At 32.6% G+C, this 24,491-nt stretch overlaps 1 protein-coding gene across 1 annotated transcript; it reads left to right on the top strand.

The window, feature by feature from the left end:
- Positions 1-6,442: 6,442 nt before the first annotated feature.
- Positions 6,443-12,691, top strand: LOC148614339 (uncharacterized). Its single transcript, XM_088588422.1, has 7 exons — positions 6,443-6,551; positions 7,795-8,026; positions 8,416-8,510; positions 8,951-9,022; positions 9,339-9,356; positions 10,143-11,894; positions 12,341-12,691. The coding sequence occupies exons 1-6, from the start codon at positions 6,485-6,487 to the stop codon at positions 10,190-10,192; spliced, it is 534 nt and encodes a 177-aa protein (XP_088444548.1). The 5' UTR covers positions 6,443-6,484; the 3' UTR covers positions 10,193-11,894; positions 12,341-12,691.
- The last annotated feature ends 11,800 nt before the right edge of the window (positions 12,692-24,491 follow it).

The following is a 24,491-nucleotide window of genomic DNA, read 5'->3' as shown; positions in this document are numbered from 1 at the left end:
ACTTAGCCTCAGTTTAAATATTTTATACTGATCTTTATCTATATATGATCACACGGGCATGGTCCCGCTATCAAATATGCAACCCGACAACAAAGGTTTGCTCCCATTATCAATTATTCAGCACGACTTCAGGTTCTTGATGTATAACCGACTACAGGGACTTGCCCCTAGTATCAAAAATATAGTTCGATTACAGGGGGATCAATCCCAGTGTCAAATAATCAACCTGACCACTGTGGTTTGTTACCACTACTAAATATACAGTCCAGCTACATGGGTTTATTCCCGTCCTAACCACATGGGTTTGCACCCACTACCAAATATGCAGCCAAGCTAGTTCGCGTTTATTGAACTAATCGGGTTAATTTTGATAGTGCGTACAAGCACGAGCCCTGCCATATACTATATATATACACATCTAGCAGGCAAACCGGCCATTTCATGTATAATTACAATACGCAGAGTTGAACTGTGATTTTATAAATCAATTATTAAGCCAGAAGTTCAATTACAGTTAATTTTCACAAATATTTACTTAAGTCCAACTTTGACCAAATTAACTTTAAATGATCCTTGCTCAAAATCATTTAACTAAGCATAATTTATTCTTCCGTCAAAGGCCTTCTTTTTTCTGTACCAAAGTATGAACACCTTGAAGTTCCTTTGATTGTCCGTAAAATATACCAAGGCTAATATTTTTGATGACCATGACTCATTAATTGCCTGTTTTAATAGTTTGGGTTAGTATTTTGATTTTTACTTATTTCAGTGTGACGTATATTCCTGGGTAAATATTAACATGCTTTCTAATGTAGAGGGAATTTGGTAATGACATAAAATAATATGGTTATTAATTGGAATGAGTAAATAACCAATATATGATCATAATTGCCGAAGAACGTCTAGATTTAACGAGTATGCGGAACATGTTCCGCGCATGAGTTAAATCTTAATGCGTATCCGATTATTTATATAGAATTCCTCCATTATTCGTTGTTGTTTTCAACATAAATTTTAAATTTTGTAAACGGTGGATTGATTTTGTTGCGGCGTTTTGGCAGGAGAAAGTGCGAGAATGATTTTTTTTACACTGGGAACATTTGGTAAAAGAGTAATCAAGGGAACCAAGGTTATAGCGGTAATAAAAATATGTAATCCAGGGACAAAGACCAGACATGGAAAACAGTCATACACAACAAAGAACATAAAGTAACCAAAATCACACTTACAAAGTAACAAAAGCAAAATGAGCAACTCGGACTCCACCGAAAGCACGGAGCAGGTGCACCGGTAGGGTAAGCGTCCTCTGTTTTTCTAGAAACACCCGCCGAGTTGCTCATAAAAAGTCAAGTCCAGGGTAGACAAACGAGGAAAGGAAAGCTATGACCCGTTGAACAAGTCAGTTTTCATGGTGCAGATGGATACACCATAATGATCCACGAGTTCATGATGACGACCATAAAACGTCTGTAGTGATGACTTCAATCTTGTAGCAACATAACTCTGTTCCAGAAGCCTATTTGTTAAAGTTCTAACGCGATACAAAAAGTCTGCGTAGTTTCGGCATAAAGTATGAGTTGTGATATGAACACTTTATACGCAGGTGCTGTAGGGATGTTGCCACAGATGAAAGGAAAGTTGACAACTCTGAATGAAAAGTCATCACGTTTGTCGTAAAGTTTGGTCAATAGTTTTGTTTTCCTTTACCATCGATTTCTTAGTGTAGGTCAAGATATGAGGCTGACTTCACAGTGTCTGTAGTATTCTTTATCTTAAGTTCTTCGGGGGGTAGATGCGATGTATCAAATCCCCGAAATTAGGATTGTTTAAATATATACGTCATCCATATAGCGGAAACTGAGATTAAAGGATCTAGCTAAACGATACTCTTTCTTTCGGATCAGATTAGCTATAAAGTCAGCCTCATAAGAGTGAAGGAAAAGGTCAGCAAGTAAAGGAGCACAATTTGTTCCCATTGGAATGCCGACCGTTTGTTGAAAAACACGTCCACCACACTGGCCAAATATGTTGTCGATTAAAAATTCCAGCACTTTGTAAACATCTTCCTCTGTATGTTTGGAAGATGATTTGGAATTATTTCCTACAAAGTATGAGGAATCTGTAAATCACTGCTATCTATCCGAGAGGGTCTGACAGTTTTTTGAAATTAAATACCTCGACCTGGAAAAAATAGGACATAAATATTCTGGCCTCCTCAACTCAGAAAAAAAACCTCTGTTCTTCAGATTCTTCTTTACAGTTTGATGAAAATAAATTTTCTAGCCGCATTGCATTTGCAGAAAAATTTTCCGAATTACATTTTTTGAAGGAAAAAACCAAAAACTGCTAGCCCCCCTCCTCAGAATCAGATTGTCGTCCCGAAAGCGCACCATAGTGAAATCTACCGGACCAAATATGTTTTCATATACACAAATCACTCGACGATGGTGCGAGGAGAAGCAGGAGATGCCTGTTATACTATAATTGTTCTATAATTGTTAATGATTGAGTTATTAATACATCGAGATCTCATAATAGAGTGTCATTTTAGACACAGTGAGAATTAAATTATTTTCTCTAATCAAACTATTTTATTTTTTTATCAAATCTAGTAAGCCCATACGCAGTCTGTAGCTCAGTTTAGTTTCACGTGTCTTGTCAGCTAATTTTAATATGATACGTAGGACTTGGCAAGGAGGGCATTTCTAGACAGGCAGAGTACGTTTATCCATAGAAGTATACTATCTTGTCTAGATATTACACTGCCTTGGTTTATTCTGGTGATGCCCTTGACCATACTCACACTATTTAGGCGAACCAGGGTTATTGGCCATATTACAATTTCTGTTTTTTTTAAATTAGTTTGACCTTGTCCTTTGCTGTTCCTGTTTACTATACAATCATGATATTGTGTTTTTTTTATACGAAAATGAGCTCTAACTTAGCCAAAACAATTCTGCCGTCTTGGGAGGCTGGTATTTATTTTGCTTGGTCGCCTCCCCGCGATGTAACATTAAAAAACATTCACCAGCAAACGTCATGATTATCTGCAATAGCTTTAACAAACCTGCAAATATCTTATATCTGAACTTCGACCTTTCGATGGATTCAACTTAAGAAAATGTGAATGACATTTGTTTTGACAATTCCACATCAAAATATGTTTTCTTGCACTGGACGACTGTCCATAAATTATTTCAAGGTTAATATCGAAACTAACAATGGTCATTAATCGCCTGTTTAAATAGATACGATTTTTACTTTGGTTGGTTTTGATTAAATACTAAGTAAATATTTATTAACATTAATTGTTAATGGGGGGAACCATTAAACAACGAAGCTTAAAAAGTGTAGAAATGAGCATATGGTTAACCACATAGCCGTAATCGGTAGCCGTCAAGCAGAAGAGCCGGAAACCATATATAAAAGCCCGATTATCAAATCAGCTTGAATATGAAAAAAAAAAAAACGAACATCAAGAGGATAAAAAATGTGACTTAAGTTCGACGCAATGTAAAATGTTATGACATCAAAATATTTACAGAAACTAGATTAAAACATATCTTATCACCAACAGCAACGTAAATGTTATTATCGAGTAGTTTGTTTCATATATGCTGATGCTATCTCCAAAGCATATTTTTGACGGTTTCCAACTATAAAATCTGAGATTTTATTTCGTCGTCTTTCTGATGTTTTGTAAAATATAAAATCTGTCTTTTATTTCGGTTGGTTTGAAGACTTTTTATGCCACTAGTGGTACCTATATGAGAGTTAACATGCGACGAACGCCGTTTTAGGTATAAAACCATTACTTCATACTTTTAAAGTCATTTCAATTCCAACAAGTCCTAGGGCGATCTACTTAAAACAGAAAAAAAGTTAAAATGTTAAGGTACATGCACACAAGAAATGACTTTGCTAAACTTCTTTTCCCACGATACTTTGATGTACATCAAGGAAGTAAAATAAATAATTCAGTGTAGTCACGAACCATTTGATTTTCTTGAGAGGTCGATATATCTTAGAATAAAATTATTTTTGATAATGATATATGTCTGCACAAGGAGTAATATGGAATCCAGAACCATATTTCGCCCAAAGGAAAAATCCAAATTTATTTTCATGTATTGTTCAAATAATCTGGCCCGCGAAGCAAGCAAAAATTATCTGGACCGCAAGAAAATCCCAGGCACCTTTCAGAAAACAAATATTCCATGCCTTAGTAACAAACTCGGACTTTACCCATTCTCGGGAAACCACGGAGGCACGTGACATGACTTACACACCCTTTTATGAAGTAACCCGTTATTATGCCTATCTCCGGCTCCTTTCCTCTTCTGTTCTCGAAGTTAACGAGACGAAAGCAACAATCGATTGGATTACTTGGGTTCACCTTCTGTTGATTACTTCAAAGAACCACCAAGCGGTCACATGTTTTATAATGGCATGTTAATTAAGCAAAGAGGGCCCAGGTTGGAATCATAAAACACGTTTATTCCACTAGATATTATATACTTATATGAAGGGCTTCGTACTATTTTGCACTTTTCTTCTATTTTGTGATTTACTCTTAAGGCTTTCGGTTTGGAGCTCCCAAGAACTTAACAGTGATCTCGTAATTGTATCATCCGAATTCAGCCACTGAAGTAGTTGTAATATCATGACTACACTTAGACATTTATTTGCTTCCTATTTGAGAATTTTATATGCAAATGGAATAAAGTGTGTGTTATAAAATACATGTACTCGAACAACAAATATCCTTCGTCACTCGAATGTTTGCTCCATTTAAAATATTTACAGGAATCAGAGATAAAATGAACTTCAACAACTTATTTTCTTTCCACAATGCTAATTGATCTTCTAAGTAGCCATTTAATGAAACAAATATTTATTTAGAATGGGCTCCAATGAAGAAATTTATTTTATAACATAAAATACAAATAAACATTTCCTTGTCATGCTTTTTTATTTGACCGAATTAAGGCTTTACTCAAATATCATTGTTTGAACACCATAATGTTTCGGAAACAGGTCATAAACTCTGGGTAGGAATGTACTGTACTTTTACAACACAGTGTTTAAGCATATCAATAAATGATCAATGTTATACTTTGTTACAAGAAAGAAAATTTACTCAATGCGTCCAATCAGCCATTTAGCCAGTAACTTGCCATGTACGTTCAGAATTCACGGAAGTTTTGCTTATAAACAAGAGGAAATGACCACAAACAGCACGATTTTATTACGATATGGTTGCACCAGTGTTCTGCGTTTAGTGTGCAGTGGGTTACCATCCTACACGATATTTTGCTTGCAGCATGTATATTAAGTAACAGTCTTTGTAAGAATCATGCAAATTCTGTAATATGTGATACACCCCAAAAAGGTTACACATTTTGTTCTGTGGGTCTATATGATGAAATGTATTACCATTAATTCCAATCTGTCTGGTCTTAGGAGATAATCCATTTTGAAAACCCAGTAGCCTCTACTGCATTTTATTGTCATTTACAGAGTTATCTCCCTTAATTTTGAGTTCTGTACTGCATTTTATATAATTTTAATCTCCAAAGAGCACGGGTTATATGAAAAGCCACATGTTAATTTCTGTTTATTATAACATTTTAAACAAAATATAAAAAAAATAAAACTATGTAGGCCTTCCACCTATGAATCACATTTTGCAGGATTCTTACCTGGAGTGCTACTTAACTGAATTTACTAATTACGATAAAATAAGGTACATGTTGTATTACAGAAATTAGACAACAACCCTGGCAGCAATAACCAATAAAAAAGGCAGTACAAAAAGAAGGATGAGACATCCACCTTGGATACAGCCCGATAAAAATAGGAACCGCCTGACTCTCAGGGCGAAGTTGGTCTTACACTGAATGGCAATACCTTTTAAATCCCTATTAAAATGTTATTACTTTTTCTTTTTTTTTTTGCAAAATTTATTATGAAATTATGAATATATTTCCTATTCAAGTAAATAACAACAAGAATCTGCTAGACAGTCGTACATGTAGCAATATATCGCTTGTGATTTGTGTATGCATATGAATGTTGACGAAAAAAGATCCAAATTGTTACATTATACATCTTATAATATCTTAGAATGTTTCCGAATTAACAGATCTCTGATCAACATCCTAAATGTAAACACGTGAGGATTGATCGCTCTTATGAGGTTTGATGGATTGGTCATATCTTCCTTTTATTCCTATACTGCTGAAACATTTGACACAACGGTATTTCTTAAATATCAGTAGGAAAATTCGAATACGGAAATGAAGCATCTACATGTACTTTTCTAGGAAAACAACATTTTCAACGTGACTTTGATGGAAGTTATAACAAAACAACCTACGTAATAAATGTCCTATAAATTATACAAAACCATCGCTTGTAATATATATAACATTATGAAATATGTTCTTTTAAACAAACAGTACATCGGTACACCACTGAAAACATGTATTATGATGTCATGATGATTATTACATTTGTCTGCTTATTAGGCATTACATTCACTGCAAAAGGTAAGTTTATTGATTTACTTAAATAATTGTTTGTTTTACATGTTTTAACAGTACACGTAATATGATATTTATATTGCACCAATTCCCAAGTTATTCCTTTAGAGAAAAAGAATAGAACAACTGTGCAAGCTACTCCACTAAGTTTTTTTTTGGTAAGGACATAAATAAAACAAAATATCCCATAAATGTCATTCATTAAATGACGATAATCAAACAGTAAAAATAAGTAACATATGTACATTAAATTGGAGTGTCACTGTCAGAGATGAGACAAATAATATAAAATTGATAATACAGTTGACACTCCCTAAAAAGTATACAAAAGTCCTAACAACAAAAAAAGGTATGGCCTAAAAAACGGCCACAGCCGACATTGAACAGTCAATGGCGGCGCCGCCATACCCGGAGTAAAGAGCACAGGGAGGTTCGGGATAAAATCAAAAGAATAAAACAATATTTCAAAAATATTAGAACACATACATGTAAGAGTAATACTGAAATACAGCGTGTACATTTACCGAAGCAGGCACATGCTGACCAACGGTACATACAATTTAACAGATACCTATATGTATATATGGTATAACAAATATTATGTCGGAAATGAAACATGAGCCATCAGGTAGGGCTGGTGACAACTTTGTCACCCATACGAAATATAATTACATCTAAGCAATCAAATCTGTCCAAGACATGTACCCACTTGTTAAAAAGGGAATTACAAGTACATACAACCATATCTATCAATGTGCTTATAACTAATATGAGATTTAAGTGAAGTATCTTTGGGAAATAACAATTCAATTTTAGAAAAAAAAGAACACACCTTTAGATAAACTTCCCGGAAAATTGCTTCATGGTATAATGTTTCAGTTCGATTCTTGCTTCCGGTATACAATGTTTTTTGTGTCATTCGTTACTTCCTTATTTGTATACTTAGAAGATTTCCATTTTGGTAGTATCTAGATCCGTCCGGAGCCCAAAGATTTTCCCGAAGAAAAATATGCAAGAATATGCAAAAATATGCATTTGTTTAATTTGTGTTGCTTATACAATGCTTATTAATAAGCATTTAAGGAAACTCTGAAATATCCAATAAGGTGTTATAAAGTGTATTTGACATAATTTTTGAAGGCATGTAAATCTGGTGAAATATTATTCACTGCTTGAATTCAGAGACTAGCACTTCTTAAATAAGTAAAAGCTAATAACCATATATACAAGTATCACTTTTGTATCATAGCATACAGACAGAATGTCCCCACAACTACCACTAGTACAAATTTCAAGGGAATGTATGCCATGCCGTGTGATCTGCAAAATCGAGTGTATGGAGCTTATCCTATAACAAGCAAGTTCGGATTCCGTGGTGTCCGAAGCTGTGACGACCCGACTGTCATATCAGTGACCTTGAATGGTACGGTCGACAGAGTTTACGAACTTGTCGATGTGTCGGGTCAGTTTTATGTATATAGGTAAATGTCTTCATTGAAAATCATCAACATGTATGTGCCTATAGAATTTGTTTAAACCATGGGCCATAAAGCTGTCTTCAACAAAAAAAAATAATAAATAAATTTAAAAAAATGTTTTTTTACTGGTTTTCACGGTTCGAACTATCATTATTGAAATTAGAGCTTTTCAAGTATTTAACACACAAAATACACAGATCAATTTATATTACATTTTCCGTGCAAGAAATTGCCCCTATTTAATAGAAAACATGGAATGCAGAATTTTCAACTTTGATCTCCAGATGATATTTCTTTAGTTGTCGTAGAATTTCTGAGGGACATTTGATTTATTTTTTTATGTAGAATTATGTAGAACTTTCACAATTCCGTTACTTTTGTATTGCATTCAGATCTGGAAAGCAGAATCAATATAAATACAGATGCAGTAAATATATATCTGCAGACATAGACAGTAATATTGTGGTTGCCTATGAGTCGGATTGGGGTAAGTTTGGAGGTCTTTGACAATCATACATTGTGCCCTCAATCCAACAGTACAAGTCATTCATCAGCACGTTTAAGTGCTTAAACGACGAGTGTATTAATTTATTAATGTTATTCCAGTTCAGATATACATGTTAAAGCGGCAAACACGTTTTATTAATGTAGTTTACAATCCAAAAGAATACATGCCAGGCATACACAAATGTCTTCCTTTGATTTTTTCCATACATTATACGATTCCTAACAAATCTGGTTATTCATCATGATTATATACATACCCTATCCGGAAACCTCGATTCGCTGATTTACGACCATTGGGGAGACGACATTCTCAGTGCGGAACACCAATTTTAAAATATAGTGCATAATTAACAAGACAATTGCATGTATATCGTTATCTAGATGATTTGTTCTATAAGTTCTACATGTTAACACTTTCAGAACAGTTACCTCATAGACCGAACATTTGCGAAATTTGCAGAGGTCAGCCAATGCTTGAAATTGTTCTTCAGAGTGAGTAATAGAATTAAAGCATGTTTAAACTCGAGATACCTAAAAAAAAGTTTAGTGCGAATTTAACCGGGATTAAATGATATCTTGGTTTGGTTTACACATCTTTCAATAAATGTTAAAAATTTGGTGTAATGAAAGAAATCATATTTTTGGTCTACCATCTGTCTATCCCAAAATCAAATTTCGCCAAATCAGTGACGCATTGACATACATATGTACTAGATAATAAAAAAAAACAATAGTAATAAAGTTCGAAAATTCTGATTTGTTCATGTAAAATGACAGGTATCAAATAAAGTTTTTACTTATTTTTCAGATGAAGCTGCAACAACAGGTTTGTTTATTACTCATGCGAAAGCATTACTCCTATTATTTAACTCCCTTGAAAGATGTACGTTATTTGTATTTGCTGTTTGAATCCATTTTCTGTTTACCTTAAAAATATACATTTATTTTCAACAGAACTAAAACATCTTCAATAGCCCCGTGCGTTATGCACAGTGTTTGTTAGACTAACCCCAATTCTATGGTACATGTATATAGGGTGATTGGATATGGAAATGGAAATACTTTGAATGTGATGGTGGGGATAATGAATGGGAACATGGAGAAATCGGTTTTTAATTAATTATTTATTTAAAAAATCCAGCTTTTGCCTTGATATTGTTATTTGTTATGTTTTGACTACTTAGTATTCCTTTTGACTAGCACATGTAGCCTAGAGTTAATCAGCTCGATAGTTGATAAATACACAAAGAACTGCAACTCTTGGATTCAATACGACAATTTTAAATACAAGTAAAAGTTAAACATGTTTTTACTGATATAACCTGTGCAAATTGATTGTAGTGATCATAATTTTATTATCTGAGGAAGTTTGTAATCATTAAATGCACAGCAGTAATGACTACCTCTTATGCAATAAATGACAGCTAAAATGCTTTACTAGTTTCCTAGTTGTGACATTTGTTTTACAAATCACACATAAACTATCATATAGTTTTTTTTAAAGTACTTTCAGTTGTTCTTCATGTCAAGGACAAGGTGCTGAAAAATACTATAGTGTTGTTGTGTAGTTTATTATTGAATATAATTTTGTCTTCTATTTTTGCTTCTGTAGATCACAATACTGGTGAGTATAGTATCAATATAGGTAATCCGTATTTGTAAAATGGAGATAAAATATATTAGATTGAAATATCAACTGTCATTTGACGAGGTAAACCGTGCAAACGGGTACAATATTATATCATATTTTCAATGTTTCACAGTATTTATTTAATTCTATGACATCCGTATTTGAAATCTTTACTAGTCCAATGCTAAATTTAGTATGTAATATGTTCAGGAGCTTCTATGAGAAGTTTAACCTGAAGAAGACCAGCTATATATCACCTAAATACTACATGTATTCAACGATAGCTCTAAAAATATTACAGGAATTTTTCCACTTTGCAATGGGATATCGGCTCCTAGGAATCATCTAGAACGTAAATTTCCTGACATTACATAAAAAGGGGAGGTCATCATACAGAACTCATATATATTTTTTTAATTCAGTTAGTTACAATGACCATTTTAATACGTTACTGTGTATGTACAAATAAAGAGAATATGATTCTTTGCTACAAACAGGTTTGATGCGCACTATCGCAACGGTGACATCACAAAAGTATGCTAAAATTTGTGTAGGACTATTTTTGCCTACGTTATAAAAACTCATCGGCTAATTAAGTGGTGTGTAACCTAGGAACGTTCTTAGGCTCATTTAGTTAATTAGTGGTGTGTAACCTATGTACGTTCTCAAAGCTCTTTGGTCGAATTATGGTGTGTAACCTATTTGCCGCAACAAAAGTTTTAAAGAACTATTTACAAAACATGCGATCGACATTTTTTGCACACATCGAACTACAGAATGTTCAAACAACACTTCTGGCTCTAATTTGTCAAAACAACGAATTTAGGTTAGATCAATTATATTTTGTATATCAAGTATTGTTTTACCATCTGTTGTTTGGGGAACGAGAGGTATAAGGTATAATATTCTTTAATTGTCAAATCCCAGAAACGAAAAGCACATGTACTTGCAACAGACGACTCAAAGACTACTCCAAAAACTAATTAACAAAACGGAAGACGGCAAAATGGCGTTTCCGGAAATAATAAATTGAAGAGAAATCGAATTCAACTCATGTACATAATAATTGGAATCTGTAAGAATTAATTGGGCAAAATGAAAAAAAAAATAATCATGCTCAGAAAAAAAATCATACAAATTTGACTATGTGGGCAGAGAGTTCATGGTTGAAGACGAATAGGATGTGTAAGTCTCGTCATGTGAGCCCGTGATTTCACGAGAATGGGTCCTAATCTACTATTCAAAAGCATAGAGGCTTGTCATTTAGAGAGTTCAGTGTTAATGGGAAAAATCTACCTGTGTAAAAAAATACCGATAAAAATAACAAATAAATATTTCTACAGGATAAATGTAGTAAGAAAAAACATATAAACTACAAGATTTTTATAGTTATACAGCGTTTCGAGTACCCGGAAGTAAACAATAAAATACAGGTCGGTCTTCGGTTTTCAATACGTTCTACATCGGAAAGTTCAGTAAAGAAACGAGACTTACATACTCAATTGGCAGTTTGTGTTTCTTACAAGTGTCAGAAAAAAGCAGAAAAGCGAGTTCAAAGTTACAATAGAATGATAGGGGAAAACTGACTTATCCTTCTCTGCTGACGAAATTGCAATTTATTTCTTATACTTTATACCACGAATTACTGACACTTGAATGCCATTTTTGCCTTTCAAATTTCATTTTCAATAAAATCACATGTCGTCCTTTTTTCTTTTACAGTTAAAATTCCAGGTAAGAAAATTATCACTTTTTTCAAATAATTGCATTTAAAAGTTCACTTTGCAGACTGTAATAGTGTAAAGGTACAATGTATACATAACTACTAATGGTAACGATGAAGCATGTAAAAACAAATGGTATAATACGGTATGATATGGCTCTGCTTATTAAAGGTATCAAAAATACAAATAAAAAAACAAAGTAAAACGTACAAAAACAAAACAAAACAAAAAACAAAACAAAAACAAAACAAAACAAAACAATACAATACAAAAAAAACAAAAACAAAAACATATCTTCCAACTTATTTTGAGACCATAGACGAGTCGTCCTTTTATGGTTAGTGTAGTTTCTTTTCTGCTTTCATAGAAATACCTTAATATATTACATTTTAAATACAAATAAAGTATTTGTTTCTTATGCATTTATCCTATTATACTAAATTATCTATTTAACAGAACTTGGGTGTAATATTCCAATGATTTGCCCAGCCAAGGAGTCTCATCATGTTAAATGTACATGTAATAGCCATAAAGGACAAGACAGTGATGGGTTCTGTTGTACCAAATGCCAAAAACAACGAAACCTCCGACGATACCTTGGATAGGCACAAATCAGTACAAACATTAAAATGATTCATATAGTTGCAGTTTGACTGAATGTATATTTCGAAAGCTAATATAAACTGTGACTTGAATGTACATTGTTTGGTTTGTTGTTTGTGTCTCCCATGTATAATTATTGTATAAACAAATACCTCTCTGAAACTATGACGCTGTATATCTCCAAATAAAGACACTTAATACCTATTCATATCTAACCTGTCAACCATCTGAGGTGAAGAAGTTCATTTTTTGTTTACTCTGTCAAATAACAGAATCTAGAAGTAATATATCCCTAAGTATCAGAATGCAATGCTAAAAAATGAAACAAACCTTCTTAACACTGCCAATTGTAAATAACTTAAAAATATATATTAATTTTGCCTCAAGCAGCAAGTGCTTTAAAGCAATTTACTAATAGTTTCTATTAGTTTTTATGTCTTAATGATGCATGCATGGTTTAATCATATCGTTTCGTAATGTATGCCAGAAAAAAAAAACGAAACCTCCGATGATACCTTGGATAGAGACAAATCAATACAACATTAAAATGATTCATATAGTTACAGTTTGATTAATGAACATTTCGAAATAATAATCTGTGATTTGCCGGTTGTAAATGAAGATTTAATTTTTCATTCATTTTTATATTTGTTTATTCACATATGTCAAATTTTGAAAATTATTGACATATCGATGAAATACAACATATGAAAGTAACGTATGGTAAAATATCAAATATCAAATTCGTGCAAAATATCCTAATACAACCATCAAACACACGTGTGGTATATTTTAATTAAGTGTTATATTTAAAATAGACCACTAGGGCTACTAATATTATTTTTACGCTTCTCACAACTCAGAATCAATTACCACAAATCACTCCCACCTGTTTCTTCTGAAAAGCTGTACTTAATATTTAAAAGAAATATTTTTCATTACTTATAATTACAGTAAGAAAGATAATGATTCTGATATTTTTTTTAATTAATTTTCTGTTTTGAAGACAATCCCTCTGATATGTCTTGACATCTGTCCACATAATAAAACAAGCACAGTAATGCATGCGTGACTACCGTAAGCACATACCTTAAAAAGAAAAGTACACATTTTATCATCCGTACGTCGAAGGGAAACTTTTTAAAAAAGATCGTTAATTTACAAAGCCGGTAACAATTTCACTGATCGACAAAGAAAAATGGTCTATATAGAAACTTCGCTGAAAAAAAACCAATTGTGATATAACTTCATTCTCACTACAGAGAACATAAACGAAACAATGCAGACAAAAACAAATAATAATAATTAGCCGAATGCCAAAATTCTATCTATGTTGCTCGATATGGTTGACAAAATTGTTCTTTTTCCATATGCAGCGTAGTTTGACCGGAACTGCTCTCTCTGACATTTTGCGCAACAGAAACCATCTTCACTTTGACGCATATGGTCATTACATGTGCAGTGTTTTTGGCCCTTTCGTTTTGCTGGACACACAATTGGTACATTGCAACCCATTTCTAAAAATAAAAATGTAAATTCATAAAGGAGACGGGAGGGAATGAACAAGGTAAAAAAAAAACAGGTAAGATAACATCAGATAAAACAAAATAAAAAGAAACTAAAATTAGTCACAGAAACTTGCAACATCTACCATAATAAAACTCCTTTGTAAATGCAGTTGAAGTGTGCTCTCCGTTTTATAACATATGGGTTAAAGATAAATGACTATCTTATTGAATTTCGCGTAAAAACAATTATCGACATGAATGGTATATTGACAATTATTAAGTATTTAAATCAAACTTTTACACAATCCATTACGATATGTTTCTGATATTGTTAAAGTGGCATTTACTTTTTAAAGCATACATTTTTGTATTTCTAACACATCATTACGAAACCACGATAACATTCCGTGTCGATTTGTCAATCAAACTATTTCCAGCCATTTGAAAAGAAATATATGATATACATATGCAAAACAAGAAACATATAGAACATCTATTGTTTGACTGTGTTATATTTCCTGTTTTAAAATGATGTCGCTTCCTTACCAAATGGACAATATAAATGAATTATTTCTGACACAAACCAATAAAATAAAACAAAACAAAAACTAAGCTAACGTACCTGGAATCTTTACTTTTTTCATGCACAAGAAAAAAAAATATTAGGGTTATCTGTTTGATTTTGTAAATAAGCAAATTGTATATCGCATAAGACATTTTATAACGGTGTTTTGCATTATGCCAAAGGAACATTACACAACTAAACAACTTGTCTAAACTCATAGTCTTTTTTATTTTGTAAAAATCCATATTTTTGGTTATTTATTGTTCAGGTGGTGATTGCCTGTCTTCCTCAGATACAATGCAAAGAAAAGTAGCGCACAATTGGCATCCGCACTCCGGTAAAAATATTACGAATACAGTTTAACTGTTTTCACTTAAACACCCTCAAACCACTGCTGAATTAATGTTTGGTCTATACGATTGGTTGATAGGTTGTCATAAGGAGTGTTGTCAAAAACGTCTTAAAGTGATTTTTTTACACAAACCTTCCATAATGTCATAATGTATACATATTGTAGTTTAATGTGTATTTTAGATACTGTAGACCCTTGCTTTCGGTTCTAAAAATAGATAACGGTATCGTAAATGTGAGAAATTTATGCTATATTTTTGATTGATTTGTTCACACGATCCAATCACATTCATATTTTGATCATTATGAAACGCATTTTGTTTAAAAAACAAAACCGAAATAGGATTACTTACCATTCCATGGATCTAAGAAAACAAATTTAAAAATCAATACACAACCTGTCTACGAGGAAATATCTATTGGTTACAGTATATTGTGTATTATATATGATAGTACAATCTGGAGTCCATTACATGGTTGGGTGTACGACGGAACTGCTGGTAAATTGAAAGTTGTTTCAATACATATAGGCTGAAAACCACTAATTCCACTTTCCATAGGCTTCTATGCTAATTTCACAATATTCAATGGCTTCTCTGGACTTTACCTTAACTTTAACCTGCAGAGGACTATATATCAGCATGATTCTACATATGTCAGCTCACAATCCTCAGAATGGCATGTGGGGTTAGCAGACTTGCAGTGCAGTACTGGTCACCGGAAGTGAAGGGTCTATAAATAGCATGGGAAATCCCAGTGTTTTCACAAGATAGGGGTATATTTAAAAATCATTATGGAGATTAGGCTTCACATCACAAGAAGCAAAATCCACCTATAAAATGTACAGAAATGTTTTTCCTTTCAGAAACTGTTTAAATTTTTTAAATAAGATGAGAACTTTTTTCACAGCACTATGAGGAACAGGGGTAATTTTTGCGTAGGACTATTTTTGCGTACGTTCCGAATGCTCATTGGTTGAATTGGTGGTCTGTAACCTATAATCCAAGAGTAGTAACAATCAGTCTGTGATTGATCAAAATATATCTACACATAAGAGAGTTTGTATGCACTCCTACTAGCCTAAAAATCAGTTTTACTAGATTCCCAAAAATGTTTTATTCCATTCCATATAACAATGTTATGACGGGTGATAGTCCCGATACATACCTACTGCAACCTGTATATCGAATATGTTTTGTATCTGTCAATCCTGCACAAATGAAGTCGATTTTGAAATGAATAAAATACCAATGAAATAATCTTTTTTTTTGTTTGTTTATTTAAGAGAAATAGATTGGGATATAATATCTATATATATATTCTAGTTTGATTGATTGCTCCTCTTTAAAGAAACCAGTATATTTAGTATAATCTGGCTTGATACAATGACGTCATTAAATTCGAATGGTCCGCTCCCCTCAATTCAAATAATCCCAAACAAAATAAAGTTTTGATTATGAATCTATTATCTTATTTGGACTATTGAATTTTAAGGAATATTTCCCAGTTATAAGTGTAAACTGCGGCAAAGACGGTTATTTCGTATGACCTGTTTAAAAAGAAGAGACATCCCTGAAATAACACAATATCACAATAAATGTGACAAAATAATTATACAGCGAAAGCGGTTTTACATCTTCATCCATCGAAATATTTGTCAAAAATTTCATTATATATGTGAGTGTGGGACTTACTGTTACCTTGTATTTTATTGTACAAATTTAATTATATGTATGTTGGGGAAATGTGGAAGCATTTACCTTGAAGAATACGTTGTGCCATGCGTTGACCCCTGCAAACTTCACAAATAGTCGGTCGATAGGGGAATTCCTCTATAATTGCAAAATTAAAATGGTTGTGTTTGTATATATTCTAAATTAACTTATACTTTTTTATACGAATGTCCGCCACACATATAGAACCGGTGAGTACGCCTTATGTTTGCTTTGTCTGAATACTTTATGCGCATTGTAAAGTCTTATAATCAGATTCAGAAAATTGATACACAATATATGCATTTCGATTAACTATGAAACGTCATGATTAGATTATATACACTAAATGATGTGTAATTCGAGACTTTGAACTAACAAAACGTTTGTCTTGATGGGAAATTTTCTTTTATTATCAGCTGTCAATAATAACATGCGTAAAAAACACCTTGAAGAGCTGAGTTATTGATACAGTCTTAAAGAGTATATTTTTATCGTGAATGAAAATTGTGAATATGTCAGAGACAATAATCCCACCTAGATGAAATGTCAGTTCGAGATCACCCATGGGTCTTCAGTGAACAACGAGTATACACTCACACCACAGGACAAGCTGCAACTGACCTCAGAAAATTATTCACAGGTACAGCGAAATAGTTGCACCCGTATACTCCAGCAACATAAAAATAAATTGACAGTGAAAACGAAACAATACAGCCGGAGACAAGAAGATGCTGACTTGGGATAGACTGTTTCATTTGATTATGTTGCATAGAAAATCAACAAATACGAATTGTTTTCATTTTCAAACATTTCCCTATGGGACATGATTGAACTTATACCAGATATAGAATGTTTTGTTATGATACAGTATTACAAACTAAATAAAGCTCTTTAATAGACAATGTATGGTTAAATTAGTTTGACGCTTTGATATCAGCATTTAACAGTACATTGTGATATTTACGGTACAAAATGTATTTGATGTTAAAACTTAAAGAAAAGTTTATTGAACTATTGTCTGGTGTTCACGCAGAAATTTTGTATACGAATAGGTATTTGATCGATTATTTAGCCAGTATTCATGCATCTTGCATCTAAGTAAGGGACTAGACGTAAAATACATTCCATTTATAATATATGTGTATGCAGCTTGCAATTTAGAATTTAGCAGTGAATTAAATTTGTGAACGTACCAACTTTAAGACAAATATATGAGACCATGTTTGTTTCCATGAATTGTGAAATTTATGGAACAAAATGTATTTGACGTTAAAACTTAAAAGTTTATTCAACTTATTGCCTGGTGTTTACGCAGAAATTATGTATATGAATAGATATTTGATCGATTGTCTAACCAGTATTTAAGCATCTTCCATCTACGTAAGAAACTAGATGTAAAGTATATTCCATATCTGTGTATGCAGCTTGCAATTCAGAATTTAAAATATTTTTGACACGCTCTATATTAATTTAATTTTTTAACTGCACCGACAAATATATGAGACCTTGTTCTGGTATTGATACTTTTTGTCATTAAACTATCTTTTCGTAGTTTTTGTATCTAAGAGTAATCAAGGGAATCAAGGTTATAGGGTAATCAAAAGAATGTAATCCAGGGACAAAGACCAGACATGGAAAACAGACATACACAACAAAGAACATAAAGTAACTAAAATCATACATACAAAGTAACAAAAGCAAATGAGCAACTCGGACTCCGCTAAAAACTGGGAGCATGGACCAGGTGCACCGGTTGGGTAAGCGTCCTCTGCTTTTCTAGAAACACCCGCCGAGTTGCTCATAAAAATCAAATCCGGGGTAGACAAACGAGGAAAGGAAAACCATAACCATGACCCGTTGAATAAATCCGTTTCCATGGTGCTGATGGATACACCAAAACGATCCACGAGTTCATGATGACGACCATAAAACTTCTGTAATGATGACTTCAATATTGTGGCAACATAATCCTGTGCCAGAAGCCTATTTGTTAGAGTTCTAGCGCGATACAAAAAGTCGTAGTTTCGGCAAGCTCTTGCATAACGTATGAGTTGTGATATGAACACTCCATACGCAGGAGCCGAAGGTATGTTGCCACAGATGAAAGGAAAGGTGACAATTCTGAATGAAAAGTCATCACGTTTGTCGTAAAGTTTGGTCAATAGTTTTCTCTTTTCTAGTTTCGAAGCAAATTTTCAACATCTCCCTTGAACTTCCTTAATATTCGGTTAAAATGATGATAAGTTACTAATCGAAGCATTCTTGTACTTTTTATTTCATTGGTATTTTACTATTTATTGCATATTACTTTGCTACTTTGTACCTACCCCATTCAGACTGGTAGGCGACGAGAACGTCATTATGGTAGTCGGCTGATAAATATTTACTGCATCTGTATCGGAACCTGTCCCGTTTCCCCGGGACTACAGACCTAAATAATCAATGCAAGTAAAAGTTAGGTTATAAGTAACGATATTACCTCTATAATGATAAAACAAATCATACTATTGTCTTTTCGAACAAAAAATCAAATTTTGGATATGATGTGAGATTGTTGAATGCAGTAAAACATATTCCATGAGAAAACTGTCTATTACATAAAATATTATAATTACAGTTTTGATTTAAGCAGGCTTATGCTTTTCACAGATTTTAAATTTATAAAGATCTCGAAAAGATGATAATTTTTTTATACAACAATTATAAGTGAAAAAGTGCATTATGTTAAAATGAAGCGTACATTTTCCAATTTTCCATTTTCCAACAATACCGATCGGTTAAAAATAATAGACAAAACGAATTCATTTTGACACGAGAGATAGTTCTGTATTTTATATGATTTGTTTATAGAATATAGATATAGAATAGGCAAGTAGATGTAAATAATTGCTAATGTCTTTTATCAATCTTTATAACAAATATGCAGGATTACATAAAAATGAAGAAAAAAAGGGAAGTGTAACTCAGATCCGATCATAACAAGGATACAGATAAAAATAATTGCATTTAAAGAAATTGTCACTGAGAACATTTCTTGTATGTTTAACATAACCTAATATTGTACCTTTGTACATTAAATTGACCTGATTCATCGACAAGTTCTGTAACTTGGCAAAGACTTGGCATTCCGCCAAACGCCTACCATATTAATCATGCATGGAATAGAGTTTAAGTCGAGCATGTTTTAATTCCCCCTTAAGAGTACAACATCAAAATATTCATCAAATAAGTCAAAGAGATTAGAACCTTCCAGGATGAAATTGTCAACCTAAGCCACCGATTTATCTTCAATAAACAACGCGAAACCACTCACTCAAACATGGTAAGCTGCAACTGGCCCCAAAACATAATTATATTCAGGTACAGCGAAGGAGTTGCCCATATAAGCCCAATTAACATAAAAATAACTTAAAGGTGAAATCGAAACAAGAAATACAGAGGCCAAATATTCCCGACTTAGGACTGTCGCAAAAAATGCTGCGGGGTTAAAGTACTTTGGCGTGATCATAACCCATCCTTTAAAATCTGGCCATTGTGGTAATTATTAAACAACTAAGCATACCTAATAATCAGTTCAAAAAGGCCAGAGTGATTGTTACAACGGAAAAAATAAAAAAACTAAATATATATTACACAAATGTACAAATACTAGCAGTAAACTGACATGCCAGCGCCAGACCATTTTAAACCTAAAACAAGTTGGGCTTCTATTGTATGTAAAGGCAAACCCTAATCTTCCAATGCGGGGTTGAGAACCACGGTGCAATATACACTTAAGACACAACCTATGTCATACCAAACACCGCTTTTAAATATAGTTTTAATTCCTACGAGCGAATCAATGTTAGCATCAAAAAAGGATATCCTAAACAATTTGACAACAATATCATAACTATTTGCCTTATGAATGTATATTCTACGTACACTATTGCATTATATTTGCAATCTCATGTTCAGAATGCAAATTTCAACACTAGTACTCATTTGAATTTAACAGATGCTCTATTTACTTACTAGTATAAAAACCATGTACTAAATCTACAACTAAGTATTATAATCAATAGGAAATACAATTGTACATTAAATATATACGTTTAAGCATGCTTTGCACTTTTCTGTATATACATTTGTATTTAGGTTTGAAGTTTTAATGTCTTTGGCCTCACAGAAGTGCACAGGTATATGGGCGCATTAAGGTCTATGTAAGGCTTAAATTTACGTTGTATTTAACAGGCTGTTAGATTGTACGTAGGCAGTTGTATACAAGACGTTAGATAATGAAGCCTTTGTCATTCTCATTTTATCAGTTAAATTCATCAAGGATGTTTTTGTGTTTAATTAATTGACAAATAAATTAAATGAACATGAATTCACGAAATCCAATGGTCTACAAACTTCTCCTTTTATTTGTAAGTTGAATGTGTGCCTAGTGTAATATATTGTTCCACAGCCAAGTTATAAATCGTTGTAAGTTGAATAGATATTATTCCCATATTGCAGATATATAGTTTCCCAAGAATAATTGATAGTGTGACTAAGAGTTTAAAATTACCATTTTCTAAAATTTATATTACAATCAATTTTATCAAAATTTACACATAAGAACAGAATAGTTACTACAGGTATAAACGAATTAATTTTCGGGTTGTTCCAATTTTCGATATTTTTTTACGGTGGACAGGAAAACGCGAAATATTATCCTACAAAATTGATTCTTAACATTATGTAACGCTTATCTTTGTCATGAAACCACAAGACGTGATACACGCCAATGTGTTCACTTAACAGAATACGCGAAAATTTATACGCTTACGTTATTTTACGGTATAGTTTTGTCAAAAGACAAAATGTAATATGAAATATGAATACAATGACTTATGGTCAGATATAATAGAAATAAAAAAAAATACCTGTTGATGTACATGTAACAAATCCGAATTGAATGACAACAACAAATAAAAAGTACGTGCACATTATTCCTTTTGAACCCTAGTTAAGTTTAAAACAAACCACCTTAGAGACAACATATATCATTCAAATCGACTGATAAAGCTGTTTTATATGTATGATACATCATCATTAGTAAATTTTATTCTAATGATATATTCATTGATTTCTTAAAGATATGAATATTTGAAGTCTGCCACAGTGTTTGAACGATATATTACGTATCAGTACCAAGTGGGAACAATTCATATAAGTAAAAATCCAAATATTTGGCTAGAACACGAAAAATGGAATCGTATGAGTTTTTGTCATACAAATACGGACTGGGCGCAAAGTCTCAAAACTGCAGTACTATGAGTTGAAATCACAATGCTAACTTGTAATTATCAGCCACTCATACGTATCACTTATTGTATAATTATGTCGTGGTTTCCATTTATTTTTTTTAAATAATCTGCCGTAACTGACTCACTTATCTTTTGTAAGAACCCGTCCCGGTGGTCTCGCGGTCTCGTGGTACTCGGGTGCGGAAATTTATAGGTGTAATCCTCGACTTAGTTATTTCTGAAACTCACAGTTTCTACCAAGCACACTGTACATAGGAGATAGAGTGGTGATTTGTCTGGAGTCAGGATAATGTGTTTTAGCGAGGTAATAGTCTTGTCATGTTTATTTAACAAAATACTTTATTACATATAAAGGATACAGAATTATACTTGATTTAGCGCTAATGTCATATGGAGTCGAAATGGATATGTTACTATCGTGTGTTAATCATGTAGTTAAAATTCAACAAATTTACTAGAACAATATTTATTTTTCGTTAAAAAGCCTCGACGAAATTTTTAATTCATCCGAGTTCGAAACAATGTAAATAAAACTGTTTAGAAGTAAGAGGGTTTTGTAATTCATACATAGGTGGAATCGAGTATTATACATTCAATAGTACAGGCAGCCATAAAATTGAAAACAAAGTATCTCTTAAACACAGAGGCTTTACATACTACTCTGATTGATCATAATTTACATAATTTAGTAAAGTTTAGAGGGGCATTAGAATTGTACTTTTTATTGTTTCTTTTTTCTACATTAATTTAATAATACACGAATCTCCTGTAGTCTAGGTACAACTGATCATTCTTAACAAAAACGCAACCGTTAACGTCTCGACACACTCCTGAACAAGTTCTGAGATAGATATACATACACAAGAGACATACACCAAATAGTTCAATGAGGTTCCTTAAGACTTCTAAAACTTGCGCTGAGCAAACACCTATAATAAAAACAGTCGTGTAGAAACTTAGGTTACGCATATTATTTAAATGGTGAAAATATTGCATGTTGATGTTTATGATCTTATACTAATAAATCTGAATAACAGTCTGTAAAATACGTGTTTGTAGTTAAGATCGTTATGGCATCTATCAAAAATGTAAAAAAAAATGTCCACAAGACTACCTTATCATTCATTTCGTATTACACTTCACAAGCAATGTCTAAAAAGTGATATATGGTGTAATTAATGACAAAATTTAACATTCTGATAATATCAAACAAATAAACGTACTGTGTAAAATGTAAGGAGCAGTTTATTTTATAAATATGATACGAAAGGTGATTCACGCATGTTAAAACCCACCATTTAGATTTTGCACTTTTGAAATAAATATTATTTAGAATTGTAAATGAAGTTGCCACTTCTCACGAGTTATCGTTCTTGCTTTTGTTAATCTAAGTAGGAGATGAAAGAATTTTTGCTCCAAAAACACTGTAGTTATGTATGAAATGGAAATGTAGATTGAAAAACCCTCAGTTTTTTTTTTATAGCTTTCTATTTTGTACAGGTAAAAAAAAACACAAAAAACACAAAAAAAGTCACAATTGACTAATTGAAGGTGACTTTCTATATTCCCAGTTGGTAATAGAGTTCGGGTTACTCATTTGTTCTTCAGTTTCTTTGTTCATTCTTTCAAAGGTCCAGGCACGTAAATGCTGATAACTTAATCCCGCTTTGTAGCTTACACGAAGATGAGTATACTAAAGACATGATCAACTGCCTATTCCTTCAATAAATTACGACCTCAGATATCTACTCAATATTTGCTCTACTACTGGGAATGTAGAATGTGCGAATCAACACACCAATTTTGTCAATACCGTTTATTTTCTTAAGTTTGTGTATTAAGGCTGCTTTGTCCTTAACTTGGTCTTATATTGTTGTCTGTATACAGTTGTCGTATTAATTTTCGCGGTTTACTAATTTTTGTGGATTCTGTCAAGTAGACTATTAGCGAATATCAATAATTTTCGCGGTTTAAAACAATTATTTGTATTACATAGTGTCATAAATCAATTTTGCGGGTTCCAATTTTCACTCTTTTCAGTCCAACGTGAAAATAGCGAGAGTTTGTACACCGCAAAAATTAATTCATTTAGAGTAATGTTTATCCCGTTCCTCGCTCATATCATAGTCTTGTGATTTGTATTGTCATTGCTGGATAAATAATATGAATGAGTTATGTACCCTTTGTTACCCTTTGAGTATGTTGTTTTTTCATTATACCATTTGAAAATTATACATTTATGAAATGTGTTTATCATATTATATTAATCAAATTTTGCTAGAGTATATAATTGTACATTCGTCACAACAAGACAATAGAAGATTGTACAATCTTAACTTAATCAATTATCGATGAGTGTAACGATATTGATTGAATTGTTCTTTGATGAAACCTACCAAATATAGTTAAAACGGATTGATAATGAATTACTGAAAAACTTACCATAGTCAACATATGAACTATTTTGAATACACTAGAATCAGGTAACACATGTCCTATGAAATGTCCACCAGTGCAGTACAGTTTGTCATGGATGTCCATTTTTCTTTTAATGGACAGTAGAGAATACTT

This window comes from Perna viridis, chromosome 6 (assembly GCF_037379345.1).
Source record: "Perna viridis isolate PV_CMFRI_1.1 ecotype Kerala chromosome 6, ASM3737934v1, whole genome shotgun sequence".
Taxonomy (NCBI): Eukaryota; Metazoa; Mollusca; class Bivalvia; order Mytilida; family Mytilidae; genus Perna; species Perna viridis.
This window is presented reverse-complemented; position numbering and strand designations above follow the sequence as displayed.

Coding starts and splice junctions, on each gene's coding strand:
- LOC148614339 (XM_088588422.1), top strand. CDS start 6,485: ATGTATTATGATGTCATGATGATTATTACATTTGTCTGCTTATTAGGC. Junction 8,027..8,415: donor GGTCAGTTTTATGTATATAG/GTAAATGTCTTC, acceptor TATTGCATTCAG/ATCTGGAAAGCAGAATCAAT. Junction 8,511..8,950: donor TGCCTATGAGTCGGATTGGG/GTAAGTTTGGAG, acceptor TAACACTTTCAG/AACAGTTACCTCATAGACCG.